Source organism: Antedon bifida, chromosome 9 (assembly GCF_963402885.1).
Source record: "Antedon bifida chromosome 9, ecAntBifi1.1, whole genome shotgun sequence".
Classification (NCBI taxonomy): domain Eukaryota; kingdom Metazoa; phylum Echinodermata; class Crinoidea; order Comatulida; family Antedonidae; genus Antedon; species Antedon bifida.
This window is the reverse complement of record NC_136234.1, coordinates 15,881,857-15,906,396: the sequence shown is the minus strand read 5'-3', so window position 1 is coordinate 15,906,396 and position 24,540 is coordinate 15,881,857. Positions and strand designations below refer to the sequence as shown.

The window sequence follows — 24,540 nt, the reverse complement described above, 5'->3', positions numbered from 1 at the left end:
TTGTGAATTAAACTTTAAATACTAATATGAACAACAAGAAGACAAAAAATAAAATCAGGCAAAATGTATTGACATACTGAAACAGCCAACAGCGAGTCGACAGTTTAATTTTACTTCAGAAAATTTTGTACAATAATTTTTTTGGGGGGAGATGGGGTAGGGGGAATATGGATACAAAGTAGGCTAGTCTTAAATTACAGCATGCACCCGCATGCTCAGACTAATAATTATAATTACATTCACATTGTAAATAAACAGGCAAACATTTTTTGTCATTTAAGTTTATAGCGAACATTGTGATCAAGTGAACATGGACTACATTGACTTACAACCCTGAACACACTTAATAAGCAGACAGACTCATCGTAATAAATGAGATGAGTTAAATATAAAGTTGAAAATAAACTTCAACAACTAACGATATTCTTTACCTTGAAAGGTTATCAACAATGCTTTCAAGTACTTAAATAGGAAATTTATTAAGATTGTAAGCAAACAATTTAACTTTTAATCAGGAAAAAATGTTTTTTCCACACTATTAAATTGCCTTAAATTAATTTACCGTAATTTACCATATTTCACTAAAGTAAAAGTGAGTTATCTGGTTTTGAACACCAATATACATTAAGCCCATCCCTGAATTTCAACAAAAGTTCATCCAAAAATGACCAATTTGGGTAAAGCCTATCCCCAATAACGTTAGGCTCACAGTTATGATGCTTGGCTACCACTCAAAGGGTCCTGGGTTCAAGTCCCGTCATATGTGAGGAATTTTTTCTAAGGACAAAATTACAAATCCACTCCCAAAGACTTGTAATAAGACTTTGTTTATGTAGAGCATCTTGTGTAGATGTTTGTCTTGTGAACCTCTGAGGGTCCCTAATGATCAGCAATTGCTGGATGGATCACCCTCATTAAATATGGTGTAAAAAAAAAAAAAAGAAGTTATACCCAGTCCTGAGTTTAAATCAAACTCTGAATTCTGTATACAGAATTTGTAATGACAGCAATAAGTACAGTTGTAATTAGTCCACTAGATTATTCCTACTTTGCTTACTGTACACACAAGGATAAAACAATAAAAACAAGGGTCCAACAACCACCACTTTATTGTTTGATTTGAAACAATTAGTAAATAGCAAATATTACAATGTGATAAATTTGTTTAAATTTGAATTTAGCTAAGCTGTTAAAAACTTAAAAAGTAATTTGTTTTATATCCAAAAATGTTAATAGTTATGTTAGCTTTCAATTGAATTTAAGAAAAAAAAAAGTTTCTTTTTAAGACTCATCTGGTCCCAGGAGACAAAATTAATTAAAAATCACACATACAAACCTACTACCCACATGCTAAACAGAATACTACGATCTAGGTTGCGAAACATATAATATATAAAAAAAATAAATACCAAACATGTACAGTGTTTCATTTTCAATAAAAAATGTCAATAAAAGGTTTAGCAAAATGAAAAATAAATTTGTATTTTACCATTTTTTTCAATTAACCGATACACGTCTATTTACAGACTTAATAATTACTGCTTTTATGCTTATATCTGTACAAGTTATTTAGGTCCAGTATTCATTCAGGTATGTAAGCCAGGATAATTCAAGGGATGATGTAGAGTAGAGATTACACTATCGTCCAAGTGACAGGCTTAAGAATCACATAATAATCAAGAAAATCATTGACAAATTCACTTAAATATCACACTCATAAACCATCTAAGTATTCTGATAAACAGTTGGCATTGATTTTGGTAAATAAATCCAGACAATGCAAAAAAATAACTACAAGATGCTTGTGTAATAGTAAACAAGCAACTCTGGTCTCAGTCCAAAAACAGCAAAACCCAATTGGCAACCCTATTCAGAAGAACAAAAAAAAGTGTTTGTGATTTAGCAACCCTGACGGAAAGCAGTCGCCACAAGTCTGGACCATTTTTGCCACTTTGAGGGAAACCAGATGTTATGTATAGACTGAAGCAGTCACCAGAAGTTTTGGTCATTTGGTCACTCCAAAATAACATTCCGGTAATCCACAAATCATCGGTATTTCTTGATAACATTCTGGTAACCCACAAATCATCAATAACTCTTGATAACATTCTGGTAACCCACAAATCATCAATAACTCTTGATAACATTCTGGTAACCCACAAATCATCAGGTAAACTCTTGATAACATTCTGGTAACCCACAAATCATCAGGTAAACTCTTAATAACATTCTGGTAACCCACAAATCATTAGGTAAACTCTTGATAACATTCTGGTAACCCACAAATCATCAATAACTCTTGATAAAATTCTGGTAACCCACAAATCATCAGGTAAACTCTTGATAACATTCTGGTAACCCACAAATCATCAGGTAAACTCTTGATAACATTCTAGTAACCCACAAATCATCAGGTAAACTCTTGATAACATTCTGGTAACCCACAAATCATCAGGTAACTCTTGATAGCATTCTGGTAAAATGTTAAACTGATGCACAACTTGATATCATTTGCTTTAAGTATTACCATTATCTTTGAAGATATTCTGAAGTTCTTGACAACACGCAAAAACAAATAAAAAACAAATATATTCTTTGAGAGGGCTGCACTTGGAGATAAACAATGGATGATCTGAGGTACAACTGGTGATCTTAACACCAGAGGATCAACAAAATATTAAATGTTCTTCAATCCTCTGGCAAAACATCTGATGATCTTCAATAACATAATCCAAACATCACCAGATGATCAAAACATCACCAGTTGTTAGAAGTAACATCTGGTTTTCTTACACCAGATGATCCATATACCACCAGATGTCTTTGGTGACAACTAACTGATGATCTTAGATATTGACAAAGTGTTCATTTCTTTATGCCTTTTTCTTCTTGATATGAAAAACTTGCAAAATGTGGTTTGTCATCACTTAGGTGTGATTCAGAATCAGCTGCAGAGAACAAACATAAATAGACAAACGATTAAAGGGATCATGTCAAAACTATTATACTGCAGTTACTGCAGTAACTCCTTTTTCTTATGAGGCAGTCACTGATGACGATGTGTATGACAAAATGTAGTTACTGCAGTAGAAAAATGTTGACATGGTATCTAATACAAACTTGTGGATTTCTTGTGAAGACACAGAATATTATATTTTAATTTTTTTTAAACCCAGACCGATGTCATTGAGTTAAGTTGTGACTGTCCGCAGTCTAGTCAAGATATTGTCAACATGTAAGGGGTAAACCAGGCCTCACCTGGTACAAAGACTAATGACATGAGAATTTATGTACCGCATTTAACTAATTACATAAGGATTGGTAGATATTGATTATTTCTAATATCCAGGTGTACAAATGGGTACCTGGTAGATACAACACAACTGTGCTGATACTGGCTGCAACAAATGGGATTATGTTTCCAGACACATTATTATCATTATAATTAATAATTGAAACTACGAAATAGGTTAATACCTTGGTCTGGTGGTGTAAGCTCAACTGGTTCTGCAGTAAATTCCTCGTCAAAATAACGTACATCAGTGGCTGATGTGACTTGAGGTTTGAATGGCGGTTCAACCTACAACAAATAAATATGAATGCGTCAATGCTACAGTAAAATAACCTTACAGAACCAACAAAGTTTGTTTCACAAGAAAGAGTCCTTTAACAAGAGCGTTGCAAAGGAGGTGTTCTATTGCATTTGAGCAGTGAAATGTAATGATAAATTGTTTAATGAAAAAGTTCAACTCACCTTTTTATCATATAATTCCTGCCAATTAATGCATGCAAAGAAAGCATGGTTCATGATCTCCTTTGCGTCTGTTGGACCACATCCTAATCTGTAAACAAACAACAAATAATTTTGTTCTCCTTAACGGTTCATAATCCAGTACACAACAAATGAATTGTTTTAATATATTTATATAGCGCATTCCACAAACAATGTCGTTTCAATGCGCTGTGTACTTTTCAAGTACATGCTTCTCCTCTACGGGTCATGTCACGTCGGTGCTGCCAATTACGGCATTATTTTGTCTGTCCACGACAGTACACTATGGTAACTCCCTAGAAGATGTACTAGGTTGTGCATACGAGTGTACACTGGACCTATGGTGTATAATCCTTATCTGAGAAGACTTGTTCAACCACAAGAACTGTGGAGCAAACTTTGAACCCTTGCTAAGACTATTGATAACGGTTCAACTGCCTTAACTGCTTTGCCATTCACTCACTTCAGTTTTTATACAGTTTGTGGTGTCTATGCAACAAAGATGAATTTACCTTAATTTTGGATCTTTCCTTAACATTCCACATAACAAGCTCTTAGATTCATCAGATAGGCGGCTTGGAAATTTCACTTCAACGGATAAGATCATTTCAAATAATATCTCATGGTCGCGGTTGTAAAACGGCAGCCGGCCGCACATCATTTCGTACATAACCACACCAGTACCCCACCAATCCACGGCACGCCCATAATCATTGTCTTCCAAAACCTAGTGGCAAAATTAGTTTGAATCAGTGTTGTTTAAATACTTGAATTATAAGATAAAACCCAAGAAAGTGTCCTCTTGAATAAGGTTGTCTGTAAAACAATATATGTAGGTCAATGTTTATTTCACTGGAATGTGCAGTGTCCCCGACAGTGTACATTTAATAGGCCAAATATTTCATGATTTGCACATTATTATTATAAGCTTATATACAATGAACACTACCTTACTCTGTCTGCACTATCAAGCAAGTTTGACAAAAAAGTGTGATGTGCTCAAATAGGGTAGTTTATGCCCAAATATGGTAGTGATAAGACATCATCATGTCCATATATGGGCACATCACATTTTTTGTCACATAAAGATAGTGTAGACAGAGCTTTAACTCTATTTAAATTAGTTTAGGTAATTGTTTTAGAAAATATCAATGGAAAGGCAAAAAAGAAGATTGGGAAATGCCTTGCAAAATGTATTGAAATTAATATGCGAAATGAGTTGCAGTTGAAATCATCTTGGAGGGGAATCAAAAATATGCATGTAAGGGTGAAAAAGTGACAAATACAAAATTTGAACTTAAACTCTTCAGATTGCTTATTCTGTATACACTGTCAACAAAACACTGCATCATTAATAAAAATAGCAGTCACAATTCTGCTTTTTTAATACTTCAGAAAAAAAAAACCAAAAATCAATCTCCCGACAGAAAAAACAAAATTGAGAATGAGAAACGTGACATATAAGTAACAATTAGACTTTACAATGCATTAAGTGCCTACGCTGCGGTGAGACGGTAAATCATGCCTAACAACCGTTGTTTTTCCGACCAACTAGGATTCCCAATGGACTCGCAAGCACATGATGTCTAGATTACTGATTTATAGCCGCCAACACATGCTTTATCTTTGTCGAGTTTTTCAGCATTTTAAAACATTGCCTGTTATTTTATCTTCATGCTTCATAAGTATAATTACAATAATTACTGAGGATTTTGTAAATAATTAAAATAACTACTGTTATATATATAATGTTATATTCATTGTTATAATTACATGACTTTCTGACTGACAGAAAGGGGAGAATATTTTCATTCGATGAAAGCCCGTCATATTCAACTTGCCTCTAAAACACCCAAATAGACAAGTCAATCTTAATATCAATACTTTCCCCATCCCACTCATAAACAGTCATTATTTGTTCTGCTGAAATCACAAACTAATTAATTAATATGAAATGATATAAGACTCAATAAAAATAAATTAATGAAGCTGTGAAAATCCAAAGAAGAAATGATCAAATTGATACAAAGAAAACAGTTTAGAGTGAAGTTTAAAGGTTAATAAAACAATAGTAAATTGAACAGGGACGAAAGTTGGGTAATGAAGCAATGTATACATACCTCAGGAGCCAAGTATTCTGGCGTTCCACAAAATGTTCTAGTTGTGTCTCCGTAAGAAATTGCCTCTTTACAAAGACCAAAATCTGTGATTTTTATATGGCCATCTTTATCTAACAACAAATTTTCAAGCTACGAACAAAACAAACATTTTTATATATGAAACTAGTCAATTGAGAACTTTTTGGCGCAAACAAAAATGGTGTGTGTATACATGCATAAGCTCATAACTTACACAACAAGCATTCTTAAATTATTAACTAGGCCTAAAAAATTGTTTGTCAATTGTTCTAAAATTTGTTTGGGAAGGGCGGGTGGAAAAAAGTTTACCTGTAAGGCCTCAGTAAGGCATAGGCCTAGCATATTATCTATAATATTTACATAGTATTAGATCAATATGACTAATGTAACATCACGAAATGTATCTGTAGACAGCATACAATTTTTTAAGGCCTAATTTAATTTTAAAAATCAAATTTATGTACCTTAAGATCTCTGTAGATAACATTACATTCATGAAGGTATGCTAATGCAGAGATGATCTCCGCACCGTAAAACCGTGTTCGACTTTCATCAAACACTCGCATCCTAGACAAATGGAAAAATAACTCGCCTCCATTTACATACTCCATTACAAAACACAGCCTGTCTGGTGTTTGGAATGAATACTTTAAAGACTGAAAAAAAAAGAATAAATAAACAAACATATAATGTTTTTGATAAACTATGAATACCAAGTAGCAATGGTAGAATAAATAATGGATGGGTATAACAAACTTTGCACAAATCAGTGGTCGTATTCACCTATCAAACGTGAACAATTTCTTTTAAGTCATTAAATAAGAATTATCCCTTTAAAGTCACTTTAAAGCTCTTCCTACACTATCAACTTTCATGTGACGAAACAAGTGTGATGTGCCCATATATGGACATGATGATGTCATATCACTTATCATATTTACCATACCATATTTGGGCACATCACACTTTTTTTGTCAAACTAGTTTGATAGTGTAGACAGAGCTTTAAAGTGAGAAGAATATTTGAACGGTAAAGTGTTTTCCTTATATTAAAGACCCCTTCCCTGCAATTTCGGACGTTTTTTGGAAAATAATACATATATATCACTTTAAAAACATTAAACCATGTCATTCCTTGTCTTAAATGTACGTTTTATGGTAAATTATGATAAAAAGTGAGAAACAATGCACTACCTAAGTAGCTCGTGGCGATCGACCTCTCGTGGACGGTCTTAGGCCTAGCCTAGCTAGGCTTAGTTTTGTAGGCCTAGCTGGTAAACATCGGTAACGTACGAACATCGTACGCTAGCTATATACCTAGCCTGACGTTGTATAGTTGCTGCATTAATTGTCTTTCTATTTTTGCCAGACTCCGTTGATACAAATCGGGGAAAACCCGGTATTTTCGCTGAAAAGTTAGGAGTCTTCCATTTGTTTTGGCCTCACGATCGATCGAAAAGCGGGCGAATTACAGGTGAAAAACAAAAATATCAATCCGCGCGCAATGCATTTTGAGATTTATAGCGGGCCGCTATAATTATTAGAATCGACTTATTTTTCACATTTTTAACCGTTTAAAGACGAAAAAAGTTATCGCAATAGGACCATATAGTATTATTTTTACATTAAATATAGTTTTTGATCTTAAATTAGATCTAAAAAACGTAGGGAAGGGGGCTTTAAAGTTTGATTGGTGAATACAGCCACAGAAACTAGAAACTTTTGTGGTGGCGGTAGTTAGAAGTGGTAGAAGAATAATATTTTAATAACTATGCTAGATTCTTTGTACACATTCACAAAAACTGATTATGACTTACTGTAAGGAAAGGATGCCTTGTCGATTTTAAGACACGGTTTTCTGTTAGTGTATGTGCAACCTCGTCCTATGAATTCAAAAAGCATCAAATTATAAAAAATTAAAACACACTGTACATGACAGGAAGAAAAGAGGTAGAGCATGCATCATGACTTCTGTAAGAGAAGAGGCGGAGAGTGCATCATGGAAAGAGTGATAGTACAACCCCTGTAAGAGGAGAGGTGGAGAGATGAAGCTGCATCATGGAAAGAGTGACAGTATAACCTCTGTGAGTAGCAGTGGGAGAGGAAAGCAGCATCATGGAAAGAGTGATAGTAAAATGTTTTGTAAGAGGAGAAGTGGAGAGACAGAGCAGCATCATGGAAAGAGTGAAAGTATAACCTGTGTAAGAGGGGAGGTGGAGAAGCAGGCAAAGAGTGACAGTATGATCTCTAAGGAGTGGGAGAGATGTAACAGCAGGCAAAGCGTGACAGTATAACCTCTATAAGAGAAGTAGGAGAGATGGAAAGCAGGAAGCTCTGTAAGAGAAGTAGGAGAGATGGAAAAGCAGGAAGAGAGTGACAGTATGACCTCTGTAAGAGAAGTGGGAGAGATGGAACAGCAGGCAAAGAGTGACAGTATAACCTCTGTAAGAGAAGTAGGAGAGATGGAAAAGCAGGAAGAGAGTGACAGTATGACCTATGTAAGAGAAGTGGGAGAGATGGAAAAGCAGGAAGAGAGTGACAGTATGACCTCTGTAAGAAAAGTGGAGAGGCAGAGAAGCAGGCAAAGAGTGACAGTATAACCTCTGTAAGAAAAGTGGGAGAGATGGAAAAGCAGGAAGAAAGAGACAGTATGACCTCTGTAAGAAAAGTGGAGAGGCAGAGAAGCAGGCAAAGAGTGACAGTATAACCTCTGTAAGAAAAGTGGAGAGGCAGAGAAGCAGGCAAAGAGTGACAGTATAACCTCTGTAAGAAAAGTGGGAGAGGCAGAGAAGCAGGAAGAGAGTGACAGTATGACCTCTGTAAGAAAAGTGGAGAGGCAGAGAAGCAGGCAAAGAGTGACAGTATAACCTCTGTAAGAAAAGTGGGAGAGATGGAAAAGCAGGAAGAAAGAGACAGTATGACCTCTGTAAGAGAAGTGGGAGAGATGGAAAAGCAGGAAGACAGTGACAGTATGACCTCTGTAAGAAAAGTGGGAGAGATGGAAAAGCAGGAAGAAAGAGACAGTATGACCTCTGTAAGAGAAGTGGGAGAGATGGAAAAGCAGGAAGACAGTGACAGTATGACCTCTGTAAGACAAGTAGGAGAGATGAAAAAGCAGGAAGAAAGAGACAGTATGACCTCTATAAGAGAAGTGAGAGAGATGCAACAGCTGGGAGAAATGGAAAAGCAGGAAGAGAGTGACAGTATGACCTCTGTAAGAAAAGTGGAGAGGCAGAGAAGCAGGCAAAGAGTGATAGTATAACCTCTGTAAGAAAAGTGGAGCAGCATCAAGAAGTGAGTGAGAGACGCTCAGAAGGAGAAGATTGACATGATTATTATGATGATGATGGTGTCTCCTACCTTTGCTACTATAACACCTTTCTTTAGAATCTTTATTGCATAAAAGTCGGCAGAAGCTTTTTCTCGTACTAGCAACACCTTTCCAAATGTTCCTTTTCCAAGAACTTTTAAAAATTCAAAGTCCTCCATTGTCTGTTAATAATAAAAAGAAATGATAGTTTTATAAAGAAATTGGGGTAATTTTGAAAGCTATCACCAAAACTGATTTCTTTTTTATCAAACAAGCAAAAGTTGCTTCATAGTCTTACGTGCAAAATGTTGCATGATAGTTAGGGACCATGTAAATATATTATACTGTAGTTGTGGTATCAACATTTCTTTGTGCAATTACATACAGGAAGCTCTTTAGGATAAACATGCACACTGTTTTTTGCAATGACTGCTTTATAAAGTTGCAAACTGAAACAAACTGAAATCATACGTTGCTGCAGTAAAAAATGTAGTTACTGCAGTAAACTAATCATGATCCCTCAGCCAATACAACCAAACAAGAACTCACCACTTTATGTGTAGTGCTAGATATAATGGACGATCGATCACCCTCGCCTTTTAATTCCACGGTTTCTACTTGTTTCTGGTCCTGGCTTTTTATAGAGTCTGCTACATTCTGAATTGCTTGTACCCATGCTTCTCTGTAACAAGCAAGAAAATTAACATAATACAGGTGGATCTCCCTCTAGACACTTTAGTCAAAAGCATAAATGAGTGTCTTCCTATCAAATCCATTTATGGAAACTCTCACATTAGCAGAGGCACAAAGTACGTATTTAAAAAAAAATTACACTAGCAAACATTTGCTAGTTTTGACATTTTTAAATAGCAATTATGAAGAATCTACTAGCAAAATGCTAGTTTGTTAGCGTGAATTTCGAGCCCTGCTCTGGGGCTGGGCCGGGCTGCGAAACTTTCCGTCGTATATGGGAGGAAAAAAGGGGAGAGGTGGCTGGATAATCAGGAGCGGGCGGTGACACTTAACAAGTATGTTTTTTTTTTTGGCCTAATTACAAACAATTATATGACTGAACCAACATATGTTATGCAAATATTTATAAGCACTTACCTTTCTTGAGGTGAATCAACATGAAATGTTCGTTCAATAACTGTTGTCCATTGAAGACAACGTAGCAGAAATGTATTTGCTTTCGGTTTCTCCGTTTTTAATATTTGACATCCTGAAAAATGAGCAATATTCTCTTTTTAACCGTAATGAAATTAGCATAACATACTCGCCCTAAAGAAGATTACTATTTATAACATCAGATTAAACCCATAACTTTTAATAATATACCCTAAGCTTACTTTTTTTTTCTGTCTGTACTTTGTGTAAATAAAATTATATTTCTGTATTTTATCAATCATATGCAATTCAGCCTTGGGTTGCCATGTATATTTTTATGAGCAATTTTATAAATAAATATACCGATAATGAAAATAATACCACTAAATTGCATTTATGCTTTGGTGAAGATCATATGGGTTTGGGCACTTGCCTTCTAAAGACTACCACCCAGCCTAAAGCTTATATTTAAAAATCTCCCACGCAGCCCAATTTCAACAGAACACACTACAAAACCAGAAATACCATTGTTTTGTAGACATTCTCAATTTAATTTCTCTTTTTACAACACATGGTGTACCAATATTATTAACCTGTATTTTATTCGCTATAATTTACAAAAACCATTATTTTACCCACACTTAACTTATTAACACCCACCTCCTTCACTTCTCTTACTACACCTCTGCATAGCACAAAAGTAGAATACAAAAAACAAACTTACTCGCAACGTCAAATTCGTTCAGTCTCTCTGTAACTGCGGTAGGCCGTTCCTTGTAGCCAATGAATGAACCGTTAGCCTTCAATTGGAAATATCGGGGTCTCCAATTTTTTATATACTCACCTGCGCAAAAAATAATGGAAATTATACATTTTGTTAGATATAGTATTTAATATAGTAAACAAGTTTGATACTATAGATTGATATTGTAATTTCTTAGAAATGACGACAAAGTTAAAATGCTGCTGAAAGACCGATTCATGAAAATGTGGAAGTTGCGAGGAGAAAGCAGGAAGAATGGAATGCATGTAGGAGGAGGTATAGTATGAGGAATGGAAGTAGTGATATTACTCAGTTCACTAAGAAAAATACAGTTGTAAAGGATACTGAGGATAGTTGTTATAAATAGAAATGTTACCGACTTCAAAAACTGTTATGCACTAATGGCCTGCTGAGCACTATTGTACAACGTAGTACACCTGCTGCCATAGTGAACTAATTGTTTTTGTACATATTATAATTTAATTCTGAAAACAGTATTGATGAACATTGCATCTTCACTTAAAATGTAAGATATTTTTAGGAGTTGTCCATGTTAACGCACCATGAAACATGCATGTTGCAATGCATTGCAATATATACGTTAAAATATGAACGCAGAAAGTTAATTAATGCATATTCTTGCGACCCGAGGTATCAAAACTTTTGTTTATCTATGAAAACTACTATACATCTCAACACATAAAGCACCCACAATTTGATTTCTAATACACGACAGTGGTGATTAATCAAAACATGGATAAAATATGCAGTTAATATTTCACTTTCAGCAGCTTGAGGCATTCAACGAAAGAAAACATGTTCATTAATCGCATTATACTATTCATATTAAAAGCATTCAAAGCAATTTACATTTTCCAGACATAAGCTGTGATAAACAATATTGGCTTGAAGGCATACACAATGAAAACAACGCTACATTCTGACCTATTTATAATATCCTGGTCAGGGAAATTTGAGGACAGCCAACAGGAATGTTTTCAAATAACAAGTTTTTTCATCAGTCGCTTCTTAAGTATTTTTGTAATCTCCTTAATACAAAAAAATCTTTTGACCTTTGACCTATGGTTAATAATCTATTAGTACTTCAAACATAGGCTAGAGCAAAGATGATATTTGATGAATGTGAAAACAGGATTATAAAGTAGTGTAGTTATGTAATCCATTTATGTATGTAAAGATTACTGTAGGATTAGTAGTCGTGAAAATCATTTAATGTGAACATAACCTTAAGAGCCATCTTAGTATAAACATCCAGGTTCTTATATTTCATCATGATGATATTACTGTGTGTGAACAATAGTTTTTTTTTTCAATGTAATCCATTTACGACAGAACAGATTTATAATTATGGAAAACTTCGAAGAGTTTTAATATTTGATTTACAAGAACAGGCACAGACAAAAACAACATAACCCTAATTATTGGAACAGTAACAGGATAACCCTTTTATTTCTGGATTTCAAAATCCTAGATATGCCACTGCTTTTAAATGATAACTCTCATACACTTTGGATATAAATGGTGACAAAAAGGTAAGGTTTTTATTCTGGTGTATAAGCTTAACTGGAAACTGAGGAAATTCGGATTAGGCCCTCCACGAACTCACGGCAGCCAGCAGTGCAGTGATATAGCATTATACCATACGTGTTTGAATGCAAAACACTTTTATTCAACTTTGATAGAGAAAAGAGTGCGCAAACAGCTTCTATTCTTAGGTCAAGTAAGGAATAACATCACAATAATGTAAACACAAGAGCATAGAGATTAGATGAATGTGCAGTAAACAAGTTTTCTCTTGCCCCAGATTAGATTATTTTCGCTTCATTTCATGTAAATATTTGTTACTTTAACTGTACACACACACTGATGAACATCTGAATTCTTAATTTCAGAAATCCTAAGCTTCTTAAAGGCCAGGTGCGGGCAAAAAATTTCTATTGATCATACATTCCAATAATTATTGATCTATAGTTTCCCCTATGTTTCATAATTTTTGGGATTTTATTTGTGTTACACGAGCTTGTTGAAAATAAGCACTTTCTTATCAGTGGGGGGATAGTTCAAATTACACAGTAAAATCTCTATTCCTTTGTGCATAAATTTTGTAAAAAGAGAGCCATTTTAAAAAGCTATGAAAAATAAACGGTGTGGTAAAAAATGTTATCAGATGACTAAATATAGGTAATATAACTTGAATATTACATTTCTGGTATTTTTATTCAACTTCAGATTTTTATTTTCATGCTATAGCAAAAATTATCCACCGTATATCCACCATCTTTTTTCACCTTCTAGGGAGTCACCAGACATGTTATTACATTAGGTTAACTACCTAACTACTGAAAAAAAGTCTTCCTGGTTTTTATGGTAGAATTTTGCCAAATTTTGTATTTCACCATATTAAAGGAAATTCATGTTTTTTCGTCTTGATTTCTGTTACAAATATTTGATTTATGTACAATTAATCAAATATTATATTTAAATTTCATGCCTGTACCTGAGCTTTAAGTTTAATTAAATAAAAAATATTATTCAAAAACAGTGGAAGCTTAATAAGATCGAGTCTGAAATTATTATCTTAAAATGATAACAATTTACAATCATACGGATAATAAAACTTTAAATGTGTAGCTCCTTTTTTTATTGGTATTAAATAAATGCTTGTATGAAGGTAATCGCTTAGGACCAATTTATTTTTTGTAAATTTTGTGATCGATCTTCTATCATGCATCCTATCCAGTTTCTTTAGCTTTACTAGGACAGGCTGGAGGTTCCAGAGTCCCTGAGTAGGCCGACAACTGGGTATCAATGAGGGTGTATCCCCATACTTTGGTTTGGATATTGGGATGAATTCATACATTCTCTCTTTTCCCTTTTTCACTTGTCTTCAGAGCTTCAATTCAAGACTACTGTTGTTCTAACCCGACAATTAATAGTCGTAAAAGTTGTTCATGGACGTTCAATTCTTTTTTTAGCAATATCATTGTTTGTATTACATTATCTGAATGTAGAATAAATTAAATTGAAAAAAAAAGAAATTGCTACTATAAGGAAACACACGAAAATGATAAAGGTCAAAGTTCATACAAGGTTCAATAGATTCAATTAATAACTGTAATTGTCTTTTTATATCCAACTGCATAATAACAAAACTAACAACGTGAAAACAACCGGTACAGCGATTAGTCTTGATTAGAGAATGAATATTTTATTTCTTCATAGGAAATAAATGCGATATAGAAAAAGGTAATCTCACAAGTCTTGAGGCTGGGAATCAAACTTTATGTGACAAATAAAGTGTGCCCACATATGGACATGGTGTTGTCAATACCATGTTTGGGCATATCACTACCATATTTGGGTACACCACACATTTTAAGCTTAATAAGAAACTGGAATTACTCCACTCTTCCCCCTCCATTATTTTGCTTATTTTTGTTTTTCTTCAAATAAAAAAATTGCGTAAAATGTTAATTATAGAGATGTTGATTAAACGTTTTTGACCATTGAGAAATATTCTACTACTGTGGCAAGAATTGACCACAGAAATCTCCTCAAATAGAGAGGTCAAGCAACCTTACTTCTTGTACTAGTCACATCATATTATTCAGGGCCGTAGTCACCAGTAAGATTTCAACCTGACCACTTTTTCACAGTAGGTCTTTGACAACCTATCTCCTAACAGAGATTGTTCCCTTTTCTTCGAAACCACACCACTTTATTTCTTGTGGCTACATCACTGTTATTACAGAAACAGATTACTGTTCTGGTATAGTGCTCAGGGTTTAAATTATTTATAGTTTTAAACAATAGCAATAAATACAGTACTAAAGATATTATTATAAGTACCATACAGTACCATGAGAAAGAGGAAGGAAACTGGAGAGGGGGTTGGGGGTTTTAGAGTTTCATAACAATCTTTAAACATCTGTTTAAATTCCTTATTTCACTTTTGTTGGGAGTCTTACCATCTGCAGAACTATTCAATTATACTTGTCTCAGGAGAAATAGGAATTTGCAAAACAATAAAAACATCCTTAATCCTACAAATATTAACACCTGTACTTTCGACATTCATCAAAAAATAAATATTTTTGTTGGACCAAAACAGATCGGTTGCATTTAGTGAGTTCTCATCGTAGGGTACAAATTGTGAACAATATACTATAGCACTATATAGTATCAGCCCAATGTATATTTTGAAATGGTACAGTATACTGCAGGCCTCCAAGAAGCAGCAAAAGATGTATCTTTAAAGGATGAGTTGAAAATGATCAACACTACCCCTAGGATTATCCCTAGGAGTAACGGCAGATGATGCAACATCAAAATACTGTGTTCCAGCTTGTTGATCAAAGTTCAATTAAGGTACAAAAAAACACAACACAGTGAGTAATTCTACTACAGCTTGAAAGGAAGTCAAATTTGAAAATAGTCCTGAAAGTAAAATTAGGATCTCAATAACAACAATTAATTATCACAGAAGGCGGACTTATGTTTACCAAGCCTCGGTGTAGTTGGTGTGAATCATATCCTTCATATGTAGCTCATAAAAGGGTTCAATTTCGTGCTAGCATGGTTTAGTTATTTATAGTAACCACTTCGACCTAGCCAAAACATTTTGCTTTGTGTCTTTAAATGTTTGTTAACATTACAAACAACGCTAGTTCTCAAAACTGTTTCCCATTTTTTTTCTAGTACGAAACTTTACTTTGCATTGTGTTCTTCAAATTGTTTTCTTCCTAATGTTTCTACTTTTTTAAATTGTTTACTTCCTAGAGCTTTCACTTCCTAAAATTGTTTTATTTTCTAGTGTTTCTACTTCTTAGAGTTTCTACTTCCTCAAATTGTTTACTTCCTAGTTTTTCTACTTTCTAAAATTGTTTACTTCCTATTGTATTTACTTCCCAGTGTTTCTACTTCCTTGTGTTTCTACTTCCTCAAATTGTTTACTTTCTAGTGTTTCTACTTCCTCAAATTGTTTTACTTCCTAGTATTTTAATTTCCTTAAATTGTTTACTTCCTAGTGTTTCTACTTCTCAAATTGTTTACTTTCTAGTGTTTCTACTTGCTTTCTAGTCTTTCTACTTCCTTAAATTGTTTTACTTCCTAGTATTTCTACTTCCTTAAATTGTTTACTTCCTAGTGTTTCTACTTCCTCAAATTGTTTACTTCCTACTGTTTTTACTTCCTACTGTTTCTTCTTCTTCAAATTGTTCACTTACTAGTGTTTTTACTTCCTTAAATTGTTTTAATTCCCTGTGTTTCTACTTAATTAAATTGTTTACTTCCTAGAGTTTTTACTTCCTCAAACAATTCTTCAACTTTCCATTTCTAATTTTCTTATCTCCTCAAATTGAACATTCAAATAATTTTTTTCCTCTAATACATAACATCAATAGTGACAATTTTGGAATATTATTAGCATTGGCCTGCTACAACACATTCCTTAATAAACGATCCAATTTAAAAAGAGGAAGTGCTCAAACCAAAGTCCTTGATCATGTTTTCCAATACAAACAGTCACATTCTTTATATCACCAATCGACTAAACTGAATTCGTGATTTCACACAGCTTCCCGTTTTAAGGCATAAATAGATCTTATCTCGTCACATGAATCATCCCATTTTTTTTCACCAGGAGCTAATATGTCACAAATTATGATTTTTGTTAACACCAACTTTCTCCGTAAACAGGATGTTGAGAATTTAATGCAAAAAAAGAGGTCTAAAATTAAAAACATAGTTTACAATAAATAGTTCACTCTAAATGAAGACATGGATAAAACTGTGATTTTAAGATTTTAAAGTATTTGATTGTTAACTTCCAATAATATTATTAAGAATTATTATTAATGTAATAACATATGATTGTCGATTTGCTTGTTGCAAAAACCTATTTAAAAAAATGCTGAAAAGAAATGAACAGGTCGTTAGTTGGACACTACTTTTTACAAAAAACAACCTGTTTGGTAAATCAACACTTGACTTTCATAACAACATCCTCTGGACTGGACATTAAGCTGGATAAGTATTTTGAAATAATCCTTATGCAAGATGAATAATACAACTGAAGTGTAGCAAGGGTTGTTACTATGTTACAATGAGAACAATTACCGAAGATGGCTTTGTTTTTACATCTTATTTTACTCATCTAAAAGTTAATTGAAATATTTTGAAAAGTGGATGAGAGAAGAAGAATTTAAATAGGTTGTTTTTTTTTTATCCTTTCTGGCAAAACAATTGAACAACAATTATAAAACTGTGTGGAGTTGAAAAACATGCAGCATAATTTTAACAAAATACAACATAATGTAGTAATCTTTGAAGTCTTGGAGTACCTAGCCAAAGAGTAAATGTTTGGCACCCAGACTTTTTTAACCCAGTACCCATCCAAGAAACTAACATCCAAATATTTTTTTCCAACACCCAACAACTACATTTCTATAGCTGCACCCTAAGAACAAGATCGATCAAATAATACAATTTTTCTATAATTTCTATTTTTAGTAATTATTTACAAAAATTAGCTAATAAATTACAGTATTGAAGAATGTTGTCAGCCTATCCTTGTCTCACACTGCAAGTATCAAAATACTACCCTATCTAAAGAATGTGAATGAGTCCTTCCACTCCTTCAAACAAGAATGTTTAAACCTGATGAGTATAATATTAATAATTAGTTGAGAGAGAGTGATACAACATGTAATGGAATGTCCAATGAATGTGTAATAACAACAACAGTAATTGCATAACATTTGCATTGTAAAAACAAACAAAATTGCACTACATAATTAATAATAATTTATCACTACATAGTAAATTGCAATTTTGTAAATACATCGCTGGTTTTAAGGTACATGCAGTTGAGTGGTTGAGCAGGACAGGGGCGCAGCATGGCATAAACTCGGCACAGGTTAAATTCTCTCCTCGGACCAACCGTAGTTCTGGTGATATACACTCTCATAGTAAGGACTTTCAGAAGGTTAGGTGGTTACCCCTGTGTACTACTGCTGTGCAAAGCTGAATGAGAGCAGTTTGGTGGCAGTTCGAGACGAGGGATATTTAGTGAAGATGGAAATTGTTTATAGAGTCGTTCACACCTGCAGTTAGACTGCAACACACAGGGTAATCCCAACATTTACAGTACAATATATATTTCCATCATGATCTCATACACACAAAAAAAACAGAAAGTTGTACTTTTTGTTTTGAGACAGATTTAGTGGCGTAACGTAGAGACCTGAGGCCCCTGGTTTAGGAACCCTAAGTGGCCCTCCAAAGCTGGAGCCTTTTTCGACATATTTTAATGCCTATTTTTTCCTCTGGGCACTGTTTAGGGGCCACATAAGCTCTTTTTACAACATTCTAAAAACATCATAAAAAAATTTACTGTTTCTTATAAACATCAAATCTGGGGTATCTTTACCAAAAAAGTAGTACTTAAAATGTGATAAATAGGTCAAACTATGGAAAAAGAAAAACATTGTAAGATGTCTTGTCAACTTCTTCAATAAACTTTCACATTGAGATTGATAATAATCCATTTTGATTATTTTGTGTCTTATTACTGAAATCAGGCCAAGATTTATTAGCCAATAAATACCAGTTTTAAATTTTATATCCATTCTTTCATTGATTCTACAGCCTGTACATTTACTTTCATTGTTTTGTTTTTAAAGTATTAAATTTTATATTTTCTAAATTGAGTAAACATCTCCTATTTATGTACACGTCCATCAAGACAGTTTGCGTAATTGAGAAAGTTCAGAGAAGTAATGACATAATGAAATGTCATTCATTACTCCATCCATTTAATACATAATGTATCAAGTACAGTACCACCACCATTACAGACTCTGCTGTCCGCCTTCAACACATAATCTATCAGTAACTCCTCCCTGCCCTCAACCCTCACCACACCCCCACCCCCCAAACAACCTCCTCATTCAACACAAAATCTTTATCAATATATGACAAATATTAAACTGTTGAATAGATCTTTGCAACTTTGACATATGTTTATACACTGTATGCTGCTTCTTCCCTTTCACACATATCAAGCTAAGACCTTACAGTACTCCTATTTTAGGGGACACCCTACAATGGGGACACTTTGGAGGGTCCTGGAGGTGTCCACTTTAAAAGGCTCTACTGTATAGCCTGTTTAAAACTGTTGCTTTATAGTACTTTTACTGTATTTTTATTACTTAATATATTGATATTTTTCTATGATAATGTTTTGATGTTTTTGTGTACTGTTTATTCAGTTTTTATGTAAATGCAATACTTTCAGTTTCTGCTGCTTTTTGTATATGTTTTTTTATACCGAAATAAATAAATAAATATCAAGAATATAATTTTCCTTCGGCCTATGTGACTGGATAATCCAAGAATATAGAACAATATTTAAAAGATGACTAAGACTTTTAAACCTTGAAATGGTACGTCTGCAACCCAATTATTAATGCTCAAATCACTTGAAGCTATTTAGCTAAAAATATCTGGTTGTTTCCTGCCCCAGATCTGCATCAGACAAAAACTGGTAAAAAATATTTCCTTTTAATAAACCAATTGCAAGTCGTCAGTATCATCAAAATACTACAGTGAGGGCCTATTTTTACTGAACACGGTTTAAAAACGTATTTTGAAATTCTTTCTATACGGTTTTAAAAATTCAAATTTATTCCGGTCTTAATCTTCAAAACCCATTTTCTGTGAAGCAAATTTTAGCTGCAATGTAATCGCAGTCTCAATTTGACCACTGACAAACATTCGACTACTCTCTGTGGATAATGACGACATCATTAGAAAAGAAAATATCTCATTGGTTTTATTTTGAGTAAAAATGTGGTTGCAACATGATCTTTGCCTAAAAAAACTAAACTAACATTTCTCAATATAAAAAGGTCCAGAATAAGGTCTATGATTTGGAAATGACCTTTTTCCTTTATGGTCAAATTAAAATGAGTGCTTACTAAACCAAAGTCCTGGGTTAAAATCCTGCCATTGTCATAGTACAAGTCCATAAGCCTCTAAATTGGATTTATATAAATAAACTAACAATTAAATAAAAAAAAATTTAAAAAAAAAACAATTTAGACAAACCTCGTTTATATAGCCACCCTTCCTTCACAATCACATCGTTTGCAGACATTTTTCACAGCCGTTGAAACACTTCTGGAAATCCAATAAAAAAAAAGAAATAAAAAATGATTTTCAGTCTCCAGGTGAATCAAAATAGCAGAGTTGAAATACAGGTTGCTGATTTTTCAAAAAAACAAGGCTTAAAAAGGAAAATATTGTCAGAGCCGAGCAAAATAGAATATCATTAGGCCAAGGCAAGGAGGCCTCACAGTAGTAAACATGACAAGATAAATTAACTCATTAATACCGGCTTGTAAACTCGGCTTGTACAGCAATCAGTCAATTCCTGTTTGTCATTTGGCGAGTGTAGGATGTGCCGCGAGTTTCTCTCACGAATAATAAAGGTTCGGCGTGGTTAATATCAGGGACTAAAACGCTACTCGCATTCCGGCCGGATTTATTTTCTACAAACAAGGAAGGATTCAATTGGCCGGGAATTTATTGCAATGCGTCGATTATTCACAACATATTACATCTCATCAATCAGTGACAAATCGTTCGATCTCAGCATACAGCATAACGACTTGTCAATCTTAATTGAAAATTGTCCAGTAAACAACCTAAAACAAACACACATCTACAGTAGAATGATAAATTAAAATATTTTGAAAAATTTATTTTAATTAGTTTAACAAGTTATTTTTCAAAATTGGAGAAACAAATAAAATAAAAACAATTATCAAATTACCTGAAAGTTAATAAATCCTTAACCAAATGTGTTTCAACAAATTCTGAATTAAAAAAGAAATATTCAATTAATAATTAATGAAAAAAAATGGGAAATGTTACTGGAACTGGAATGAAGAGCCAATAAATGAAGGTTGAGTAGCTAGACTAAACATGGGTAGTATCTACTATTAACAGTACAATGGTGTCTAAGTGAAATTGATGAAGATCAACTTGTTTTGGGTTGGGGAGGAAAAACGGTGGCGGAAAAGTAAAATAAAAATGTAAAATTCACCAATCACTCATTCATTCACTATAGTCTAAGCTCTCTACACTACCAAATATGGTAGTGATATGACATCATCATGGCTATACTGTGTATGTGCACATCACTTTATTTTTGTCACATAAAGTTTGATAGTGTAGCTTAATTTATAAAGGAGCAAGGAATTGATGAAATGCCATGGATATAATGGTGTACAGTAATTGTGTTAGAAAGATGTGGTCGGAGAGACAGCCACCTTCACAGCCTTCCACCCACCCTAACTAAAAGTGGATCTAAAGGTCTCCCACCCTGCCGAATTTCAACACAACACCCACATAATTAAAACCTCTGGTACTTATTTCTCTATCTACCCACTACCTTTTTGACACATATAATTAGACTCTAGCTATATCCATGCATAATCTTCCCCTTTAACTATACCATCAATTATTATTAAACCTATTCAATTCTGACATCAGTATACTTTAAATTAGACAACTTGGTTTTGTCTTACGTTACGTGTACATTAAATTACATAATTAAACTAAAACAAAATTTTAAAATGTTGGAGGCCTTGACTGATATTTTATTGAATTTAATTTGACTACTAATTATCATTCATGTATGTAATTTTGTTTGTTTTCTACACATTTTATTAAATTTACTTAGAGCAGTTACTTTTCAATTTAAGGAATTGATAAATAATAAATATCTTTTTGTAAAGATATAATAATATAATAGTGAGTGTGTGACAATGACATGTAGTTTTTATTATTTTCAAAGAATGTGTATTTTCTTTATAGATTTAACTGTAAAGGCTATAAAAGTAAAGAATTTTGACAATTAAATGCTGAACAATTGAGTAGCACAAACCAGTTGATAACCAGTATACAAAAATAATACTATAGTATAAAGGTATAAAAATGTTGTACTGTATTTAGACTAAAAAGGGGAATTTTATGGATTAATGTACAGTTAGTATTACCTGTTAATACAAATACTTTAAACTATGGTATTGAAGTAAGTTCTCTTTTGGTATGAACTGACCAGGCACGTTCTTTACTTTCATGACAAGATTCATGGACTATACCATTATGGGATAAGGGCATATTTTATCTCTCTTTGGAGAGACGGGTTATTGTTTATTCGGTAAGTTTGGCCAAAATAGACTTTGCTCATAATTTGCTCTATAATAAAAGCTTTAAAACTATTCTCGTTTGTATTGTTTTATGAGTTCATGACTAGCTCATTTACTTTTGTGATGAGTGTGAAAAACACCAAACCTAGATCAAATGTGTTAAAGACTATAACAAAAAGTTAAGGTATTAAGCCTCCTCATGTGCCCATGTCATGATACATGGTTTCTCATCAAGCAGTATTTCACAGTGCAGTCAACAAGTTGTCACAGTGTCTCCAAACACAAAAGGACAAACCATCTAAACACAGCCAACCTGGTGTATACTGTATCCCATGTGAATGTGGAAAGGTATACATTGGGCAAACTGGACGTGACCTTCAAACCAGGCTCAAAGAACATCAAGGCCATGCCTGAAGAGGAGAGCAAGACAAATCTTCAATAGTTTAATGCATTCTCACAAACAACAACATCGAGTTAATTGGAAAGATGCTGAACTAATTGCTACCGTTCCTTCTTGGCATTCCAGACGAACCAGGGAAGCTTTTGAAATCTACAAACACAACACTGTTCATCAAGATTTGTTATCTTATGGTGATCGAGCTTTTGCAGTTGCAGCTCCTAAACTGTGGAACAATCTTCCTGATCCTATTAAAAATGCATCCTCTATCATAGTTTTCAAAAACATTCTTAAAAACCCATCCTTTTTCTTTGTAATTTCTTTCTGTTTTTTCTATCAGCGCTTTAGGACAATCTTTTGATTGTATAAGATTAACATTACACAATCCTGTCTGGACACATGGTCTTGTTTGGCCAGTCTACACCCAGCTTCGAGACAATGCTATTGTTTTTTTTAGCTTGTCTCACCTTGCTTTTCACACCTATCAGGAACAATGCTCTCCTATTAGCTAGTTTCCATTCACTATTGGTCATATCAATTAAACCAAATGATTGATTATCTATCTCATTATAGGGTTAGGTCTACATTGTTGTTGCCCAATTCCTTTTATATTGTACAGTTCCTATGTTTATTTCTTGTAGTTTTGTATTTTTAGGTGTCAGTGGGTTTCCTGCTGCTGTAGTGATAATTATCAATGGTATTGTAGTTGTTTTGACTTTCTGCATTCTCACTCCTGAGGACGATCAAAGCATATTGATCGAAACGTCGATCCTATGATTTTATGTCAGAATAAAGAAATACATGGTGTACCGCAAACTTATATCAACATTTGATTTCGCCATGCAAACCTTCAAACAATATAATCCCTAATTACTTGTCAATCATAGTATACTAGGCCTTAGTACTGGCCTAAGTTAGGCTACTATACTAACTAAAAAGGCCCAACCTAGAAGAAAGGCTAGCCAGGCCCTGCAATACCTCCACATACCTCTATAGTCTAGGCTAGGCCTATTTCTATGGACATTATTTATTACAATTAAATATATACTGTATTGTAACAAATGTGGAGCATATAATATTAATAGGCCTATTTACAAGAGTAATTAAATGTAGAATTTAGCCTTGCATTCTCTTTTTCGGGAGTAGGTAGTGTGTATGGTACATGTATGATTCATGAACCAAAGAAATAAGGCTGAAGCGAGCCTTCCCATCCCTCTCTCTCTCATCATTCATTCTTCCCCACCTCATCATCAATCAGCACACACTAAACCAAGCCTAGCCTATCTGGTTGTTCTAAATAATGTAAACGATAATTTTGTACTTACCTTTTAGAAAACATACGTCCCTTTGATATTAAGACTTCGATGTACTCGTACGATAGGCCCAAAATATTGTATATTTTACCTGTTTAGCATTATTGGGAGGATATCTTACCGAAGGGCACTTCCTCCTTTTTGCTATCCCAGTGAACAAGTCATAGTGACGTCATGATCGCGACAAACATCAAAACAACGTACTGCCCTCTATTTACTGATGATATTTGATTAAAAAAAATACTCTGTACAGTATAATTTTGGTATTAAAGGTCAGATGCGGGCAAAACAATTTTGTTGATCATACATTCCAATAATATCAATCTATAGTTATGTTTCATAATTTTTGTGATTTTATTGACATCTTCTCAGTGGCACAAATGTAGAGATAAGCATTACAATAATATGAACAATAAACGGTGTGTTAAAATAAATATAGGTAGTTAGGCCTATTACATATAACTTGAATTTGACATTTTCAGGTTTACCCGTGACCATGACTTG

The 24,540-nt window shown here is 33.7% G+C and overlaps 1 protein-coding gene across 1 annotated transcript; it reads right to left on the bottom strand.

Moving 5' to 3' along the window:
* Positions 1 to 76: 76 nt before the first annotated feature.
* On the bottom strand, positions 77 to 24,184 carry LOC144852714 (RAC-alpha serine/threonine-protein kinase-like). Its single transcript, XM_078710669.1, has 14 exons — positions 24,049 to 24,184; positions 20,946 to 20,988; positions 20,219 to 20,290; positions 11,051 to 11,170; positions 10,330 to 10,441; positions 9,769 to 9,901; positions 9,270 to 9,401; positions 7,727 to 7,792; positions 6,375 to 6,566; positions 5,893 to 6,021; positions 4,285 to 4,499; positions 3,755 to 3,842; positions 3,478 to 3,580; positions 77 to 2,948 (listed from the first exon to the last, which is right to left on the bottom strand). The coding sequence occupies exons 3-14, from the start codon at positions 20,265 to 20,267 to the stop codon at positions 2,866 to 2,868; spliced, it is 1,422 nt and encodes a 473-aa protein (XP_078566795.1). The 5' UTR covers positions 20,268 to 20,290; positions 20,946 to 20,988; positions 24,049 to 24,184; the 3' UTR covers positions 77 to 2,865.
* Between the last annotated feature and the right edge of the window lie 356 nt (positions 24,185 to 24,540).

Coding starts and splice junctions, on each gene's coding strand:
- LOC144852714 (XM_078710669.1), bottom strand. CDS start 20,267: ATGTCTGCAAACGATGTGATTGTGAAGGAAGGGTGGCTATATAAACGA. Junction 7,793..9,269: donor AAGGTGTTATAGTAGCAAAG/GTAGGAGACACC, acceptor TTGAATTCATAG/GACGAGGTTGCACATACACT. Junction 4,500..5,892: donor CAGAATACTTGGCTCCTGAG/GTATGTATACAT, acceptor TTTTGCCACTAG/GTTTTGGAAGACAATGATTA.